Source organism: Otolemur garnettii, unplaced genomic scaffold (genome assembly GCF_000181295.1).
Source record: "Otolemur garnettii isolate 467f Iridium unplaced genomic scaffold, OtoGar3 scaffold00002, whole genome shotgun sequence".
NCBI lineage: Eukaryota > Metazoa > Chordata > Mammalia > Primates > Galagidae > Otolemur > Otolemur garnettii.
This window is the reverse complement of record NW_003852397.1, coordinates 7601708-7609822: the sequence shown is the minus strand read 5'-3', so window position 1 is coordinate 7609822 and position 8115 is coordinate 7601708. Positions and strand designations below refer to the sequence as shown.

At 36.4% G+C, this 8115-nt stretch overlaps 1 protein-coding gene across 1 annotated transcript in view; it reads left to right on the top strand.

Moving 5' to 3' along the window:
* REV3L (REV3 like, DNA directed polymerase zeta catalytic subunit) overlaps positions 1–8115 on the top strand; it is a 200323-nt gene that overhangs the window by 92863 nt on the left and 99345 nt on the right. Inside the window, exons 7-10 of the mRNA XM_023512479.1 lie at positions 2331–2425; positions 3011–3115; positions 4439–4523; positions 4611–4759. Coding sequence (XP_023368247.1) covers positions 2331–2425; positions 3011–3115; positions 4439–4523; positions 4611–4759 — 434 coding nt within the window. The remainder of the gene's footprint in view (positions 1–2330; positions 2426–3010; positions 3116–4438; positions 4524–4610; positions 4760–8115) is intronic.

The following is an 8115-nucleotide window of genomic DNA, read 5'->3' as shown; positions in this document are numbered from 1 at the left end:
AAAAAAAAAAAAAAAATGAATGATCCACATGTGTATGCTGATGCAAATTTTTTATTCACACCTTTTCTATCTATTGGAACAAACTTTCATTTTAGAGATAGGGTCTTCCTCTACTACCCAGGCTGGGGTACACTAGCATAATCATAGCTCACGGCAGCCTTGAACTCCTGGGCTGAAGCAATCCTTCTGGTGCAGCCTCCCAAATAACTAGAATTAAAGGTACACACCACCATGCCTACCTGATTTATTTTTAATTTTAAGAGACAGGCTCTCACTGTATTGCACAGGCTGGTCTCAAACTCTTGCCCTCAAGTGATCTTCCCACCTGGCCTCCAAGGGACTTTAGGCATAAGCTGCCACACCTGGCCAGATTTCTAATGCTGAAAATTGTTTCCTTTCCCTAGGAACACATTCTGTTCAGAATGTCTAAAATAATTTTATAGTAAGAGCAAGATAAAGATACACATTTCTACTGTGAGATTGTATTTTTTGATGTTTCCATCCTTTGTTACAAACGTCCTACTCCCGGAATAGTTATTTTTGATATTTACAGTATAATTATTTCAAATTACAAAACTTTTCAGTATAACAAGAAAACCCTTGATCATAAACTATTTTATCTGGCACTTTAATTCATGACAAAACTGATTTTGTTAAATTATATGAATGAAGAGGACAATCTACATTGAAAATTATTTTTTGTGAAAGTAGATGGAATGTATTGTGATAAGTTGCCTAACATGTTCCTTTTTCTATAATTAGTAAAAAGATATGTCTGTGTATCTACATATACATGCATACTTATTTGAATTGTAAAAATTTTGTTCTTCAGCAAATTAATTTCTAATGTTCCATTAAAATTTCCTGAGGGGTAGATAGTGGAAAATGAAGGTTTGCTGAATGTTTCTCTTAAAACATTGAGAAATGTTTCAAATCAAAATGTTAATCACAGATGCTATCACCCACTAATTTTTTTTTTTTTTAAGACAGAGTCTCGCTATGTCGCCCTCTGTAGAATGTTGTACTATCACAGCTCATGGCAACCTTCAACTCTTAGGTTTAAATGATTCTCTTGCCTCAGCCTCCCAAGTAGCTGGGACTACAAGTGCCCGCTACAATGCCCAGCTATTTTTTTGTTGTTGTTGTCATTGTTGTTTAGCAGGCCCAGGCTGGGTTCGAACCTGCCAGCCCCCGTGTATGTAGTGGGTGCCCTAACTATTGAGCTACAGGCACCGAGCCCTATCACCCACTTTAAAGTAAAAATAGTGATCTCCTCTTTCATTTGGTGTTCATTTTAGTGCGAGATCTAGATTTGGAATGACTAAACTTGGGTCCATACTATAGATGCTATCTGTTCATTCTCTCAAGCAGAGAAAACTATGTGATGTCTTCCTAGTTCTCTTTTGAGTCAAAGAGCATTAGTGGGAAACAACCCTTTTTAGTTCTTATAAAAATTATACTTACAGGCTGAGGAGGAAAGATTACTTGAGCCCCAAAATCTAGCCTTGGTGACATAGTGAAACTCTGTCTAAAAAAAATAATTAATGACCTTCTGGTCTCACTACTTTTCCTAGCTACAATCGCACTGTTGAACATTCATGTGGTTTATTAATTCCATAGTTAATGAAGAATTTTAAAGCCTTTGTCAGCTCAGCAATAGTTGAGGGCAGAAAGAACAATGAGTATCATCATTTGCCCACTTCTTGGTGTGCTCACTTTCTCTTAGCTCTTGTTGCATGCTCTCTCTTCTTTTTTTGATTACTGAAGAGGATCTTTTTAGGCATCTGATTTCAGATGCTTATGGTTTTTGCTATATCCCTCTACTATCCTATCCCATTCTGCCCTGGGTACAACCACATGCTAAAACATAGTGAATCAAAATGTGTAGAATATACTGCAAAAAGATCTCAATAGAGTTGTTGGCTCGGCACCTGTGGCTCAAGTGGCTAAGGTGCCAGCCACATACACCTAAAGTGGTGAGTTTGAATCCAGCCTGGGCCCGCCAAACAACAATGATGGCTGCAACCAAAAAACAGCTGGGCACTGTGGCGGGCGCCTATGGTCCCAGCTACTTGGGAGGCTGAGGTAGGAGACTCACTTGAGCCCAGGAGTTGGAGGTTGCTGTGAGCTGTGATGCCACAGCGCTCTACCCAGGGGGATAGCTTGAAGCTCTGTCTAAAAAAAAAAATAGAGTTGTTACGTTTTGTATTTTTCTCAGGTTTTTGGTTATGTTTTACCTAAATATAAAATATCGTATAAGTTAAAAAAACTTACAAAATTTGTTCTAACATAATTATTGTGTTTTTTTTAAATATATCTTTTCATTACAGCTCTTTAATATTGGAGGGTGTTGAACCACAGAGTACATGTGAATTAGAAGTCGATGCTGTAGCCGCTGACATCTTAAATCGGCTGGACGTTGAAGGTACATACGCAATTATTCCTAATATATGTTTTTATTTTTAAAAACATTAATGACTAAAGTACAATGGAAAAAATAAAGAAGAAAACATTACTAGGGAACTAAGATATTATAAAAGATGAATGTAAAATACTAAATACAAATATTTACAAAATATTATGAAGATTGCTTCTGTACTTCTGATGAGATGATCATTGGTTTACATTTTCATTCATATGAGTAAGTTTGCATAGAAGTTTGCACACAAGTGAAAAAACTAAAGAGAATTAACCAATATATAAAATTATTTAATATACTCTGCCTTGTAATTTTTAAATATTCAGATTCTATACCAGGGAGGAGACTCTAAAGTCTATTGGCTGTCCTCAAATGTTTGAATTTTATTCACTTGCTGGATTTGTGGAACTAGTAGGAAGAAAACTAAAAGGGAGTAACATAATAAATTTAGGTTGGGGTAGTTTATCCATTTTATTTCACAAAATAGATGATTTTTTTTTAGAGATAATTTTTTTTAAAGAAAAGTTTAAATTTTTTTAAGCAAGAATTTTTCACTTTGATCCTTGTACTGAAGTATTGTTGTGATTACAGCTCAAATTGGTGTAAACCCTGGTCTACAGGCCATATGGGAAGATGAAAAGCAACGGCGAAGAAACAGAAATGAAACCTCTCAAATTAGTCAACCTGAATCACAAGGTATACACTGAGTGGTACTCCAATGACTTTTTTTTTTGCAGTTTTTGACTGAGGCCGAGTTTGAACCCACTATCTCCGGTATATGGGGCCCGACTCCTTGAGCCACAGATGCCACCCCCAATGATTTTTTTTTTAACGAAGTATTTTATTTATTTATTTATTTTTAATTTTTTTTTTTTATTAAATTATAAATGCATAGATCATGAATGGAGGAATCATACTTATGGTGCATAGTGCAAGGGTACTTGTCAGATTTATCAAGTATAGAATATAAATGTCTTAACACAATAATTAAGTAAACGAGATGAGGTTTATGTTAACCAGTGTGATATAAACTAAATATTTTAATAGAAAAGTTTAAGCCATTGAATTTTTCAACTTTGACTTCAGATTATACTTTTCAAATTACCTTTAAATTTTTAATGTATTCTTCCTTTTGTCATTATGATGCAACTAGTAATTATTTATTTTTACAACTATCTCCAAAGTGTAATCTATTGTCTCTCTTTCATGAGAAATTTACATCTTCACTGTCTTGGTTTTCATCACATCTGTCCTCTTGTGCCACTTTTTTACCCACTAGTATGTTCTAGTCTTCTGTATTTCCAAATGAGTTTTTAAAAACTCACAGAAGATCAGGAATCCCAGCTTAAGGAACACTGTTTAGTTCATTATACTTGAAAAATACAGCCCACGAAATATTGCCCCTAATTTTTTTTCTGGATATATCATATGAACTCACTTTGTTCATCAAATACAGCCCTGAAAAATACTCATTTATTATTAAATGCTGCTATATTCATAAAGAATTTGAGGCAGTTTAAATAATACCAAACATACAAGACATTTTTAAAAATTAAAGTAAAAGTATAAGTGACATAATTCAAAAACAAATATATTTGAAATATAGCAGTAAGCCTGTGTTGAACTTCAATTAAATTTTAAAATGTTTCTTATAATGTCTTGGGTACTGTAAATGTTTCAGTGAATTTTGACTGACTTTTAAAATAAAAATGTTTTATAAAGGAAAAATTTCTAGTTTCAGGGTATATAATATACTTTAGGTAGAGAACAATGATTTTCTGTTTCAGATTTAGGTTATTATAGAACTTACTTTTGTACTGGATTTAAGTGTCTAATTTATAACTTTTGTAACAGTCATTCTCCTTTATTTGATTCTATAATATGATTACATTTAGGTGGTGTTATATGTGGCTAAAGAAAGATAGGAAATTGCTACACTTTAAAAGCTACTTTAGGAGAATGGAAAATATTATATTCATTTGCTGTCTACCTTTTTTAACACACTTTTAAAATTCAAAGATCGCAGGTTTATGCCAGCAACAGAAAGTGAAAAAAAATTTCAGAAGAGACTTCAGGAAATTCTCAAACAGAATGATTTCTCTGTGTAAGTGGTTATTTATTATAGATCTCAGAATTAATTTTATTGCCTTGTTATCTAGTTTGTTATAAAGGATATGTTTTAATTAAGCAGAACATTATCAGGATCTGTGGACTATAGTGATGGATCCCAGGATTTCTCTGCTGAGTTAACATTGCATTCTGAGGTTCTGTCTCCTGAAGTACTTCAGTGTACACCAGCCAATATGATAGAAGTCCACAAAGACACAGAGTTGAGCAAAGGTAAGATATTCTTTTCAAGTATACAGAAAATATTTTAGCAATCTCTGTAATTAGTATTACTTAGTATTAATATTTGGTTGAGTTTACTAGGGTTTTTTTACCCTAAGAAATAAAATTTATAGATATAGCAAAAATCTCTCCTATTCCATCACCCTCTCTATATCTCTGAAGATAAGCACTATCCTGAAGTTGGTGCAAACTGTTAACCATGTATAATTTTGTATTTTCTGATTTTTTTTTTTTGAGACAGAGCCTCAAGCTGTCCTCCTGGGTAGAGTGCTGTGGCATCACAGCTTACAGCAACCTCCAACTCCTGGGCTCAAGCGAGTCTCCTGCCTCAGCCTCCCAAATAGCTGGGACCACAGGCGCCCGCCACAACACCCGGCTATGTTGCAGCCGTCATTGTTGTTTTGGCAAGCCCGGGTTGGATTCAAACCCGCCACCTTAGGTGTATGTGGCTGGCACCTTAGCCACTTGAGCCACAGGCGCCAAGCCATTTTCTGATATTTGTATGTCCGCCATAATACTATAGTTTTAAGTTTTAAATTCTACATAAATAGGCCAAGCACTGTGGCTCATGCCTATAATTCTAGCACTTTGGGGAGGGGGTTCACTTGAGTTGTCAAGAGTTCAAGACCAGCCTGAACAAGAGTAAGACTCCAGCTCCCCCCAAAATAGAACAGTTAGCTGGATGCAGTGAGGTATGCCTATGGTCCCAGCTACTTGGGAGGCTGAGGCAGGAAGATCACTAGAGCCTAGGAGTTGGAGGTTGCTGTGAGCTGTGATGCCACAGCACTCTACCCAGGGGGATAGCTTGAGGCTGTGTCTCAAAAAAAAAAGAGTAGATGGTTTTCAATTTTGCACTTAACATTAGTGGTGTTTCCATCTCCTTATGGCTGTGTACAAGAGTTTCTCTACAGAATACATACAGAAAAGTAATTTGGTGGATGTTAGAGTATATGCATTCTACTCTATTTATGTAGCATCTGTTCTAACAGTTTTTCTGTAATGTATTTAGCTTATACATAATTGATAAATAAGAGAATGATCAAAGTTTTACATTGTTTCATATGCAATTTTTCTAGGCAAGAGGAGCCTCAACAACATTTTTTAGTATTAAATAATAGATGTAAGATAATAGATACAAAAATTTTGCCACTCTGATTTTTTGAAATGGTATCTCCATATTTAAATCTGCATTTCCTGATATATGTAGAGTTTGAGCATCCTTTAAAAGCTGTTTAGGTTTCTCCCTTTAAGAATTGTTTATTCATGTTCCTTCCTCATTTTCTATTAGGTCACTAGTCTTTTTTCTTTTTAACAGATTTTAGTTCCTCATATTTATGAGGTATTAAAGGCTTTTATAAATTGCATTTACTTTAGAGACATTTTCCCTTCATCTAGACTAGTTTATGGACCATCTCTATCCTGATGAAATGAAAATTTTCTCTCAAGTATTTATCCTAAGACTTATGTGTGCTTACAATTTGTTTTTTCACGGTTAGATCTTTAATTCATCTGAAATTTTAATTTTATAAATAGTGAACATTTAATTGTATCTAGTGATCTAGATAAGTGTGTAAACATATTTATTAAGTAGGGGTTTTTTCCTCAAGCTGAATTTCCCCATCTCTGTCATTTTCCCTGATGTTAATATCATACTATTTTGATTACTTTTGTTTTATAAGACCTAATCAGGGCATATCTTTACTTATTCTACTTTAGAATGTCTTGTTTACTCTTGATCCTTTAAAAAAGCTCTCACACATTGATCTTAGGGTCAGATTGTTTTATTTCTATAAAGAACTCTTGGCTTGGCGCCTGTGGCTCAAGCGGCTAAGGCGCCAGCCACATACACCTAAGGTGACGGGTTCGAATCCCCAGCCCGGGCCCGCCAAACAACAATGATGGCTGCAACCAAAAAAATGGCCAGGCATTGTGGCAGGGGCCTGTAGTCCCAGCTACTTGGGAGGCTGAGGCAGGAGACTTGCTTGAGCCCAGGAGTTGGAGTTTGCTGTGAGCTGTGATGCTACGGCACTCTACCCAGGGGGACAGCTTGAGGCTCCGTCTCAAAAAAAAAAAGAACTCTTTTGGGATTTTATTGGGAATTCATTGAATCTATAGAAAGAAAAATTTTTTTTTTCTTTTTGAGACAGAATCTCACTTTGTCACCCTTGGTGGAGTGCCATGGCATCATAATCTCACAGCAATGTGACATATGTGACATATCTCACGTCATATCTCAAACTCTTAGGCTCAAGTGATCCTCTTGCCTCAGCCTCCCAGGTAGCTGGGACTATAGGTGCCTGCCACACACCCGGCTATTTTCAGAGATGGGGTCTTGCTCTAACTCAGGCTAGTCACAAACTCCTGAGTTCATCCACCCACCTTGGCCTCCCAGAGTGCTAGGATTACAGATGTAAACCACCGCTCCTGGCTTTGGAATCTCTTCTCTTAAAGTTCATCTCTTATTTCTCTCACCGCTATAGTCCTACATTTATATCTAGGTTTTGCAGCTTTTTACAATTTACCTTTTTCTTTTTTTTTTTTTTTTTTGAGACAAAGCCTCACTCTGTTACCTGGTTAGAATGCGATATCATCATAGCTCACATCAACCTCAAACTCCTGGGCTCAGGAGATCTTCCTGCCTTATCCTCCTGAGCAGCTGAGACTTTAGGCACCCACCACAATGCTCAGCTAGTTTCTCTATTTTTAGTAGAGACAGAGTCTTGCCCTTGCTCACACTGGTCTTTTTTTCTTTGAGACAAAGTCTCACTATGTTGCCCTCTGTAGAGTCTGGTGGCATCTCAGCTCACAACAACCTCAAACTCTTGGGCTTACACGATTCTCTTGCCTCAGCTTCCCCCAAGTATCTGGGACTGCAGGTGCCCACTACAATGCCCAGCTATTTATTTATTTATTTTATTTTTATTGCAGTTGTCATTATTGTTTAGCTGGCCTGGGCTGGGTTCTAACACACCAACCTTGGTGTATGTGATTGGCACCATAACCACTGTGCTTTGAGCGCCAAGCCTCAAACTGGATTTTTTTAACTCCTGAGCTCAAGCACTCCACCTGCCTCAGCCTCCCAGAGTGCTAGAATTACAGGCATGAGCCTCTGGGCTCAGCCTAGTTTAGGAACATCCTTTGTTTTATGTCAACTTCTCTCATCTATGACCATGATGTATTTCTCATTTCGTTTGGTCTTCCTTCATGTCTGTCACCAAAGTTTCTTAAATTTTTTGTGAAAATATTGTATATTTTGTGTTATATACCCAGGTACCTTATAATTGTTGCAGTTGCAAATTTTATCTTTCAAAAATTACATCTTCTGGCTTGGCACCTGTGGCTCAAGC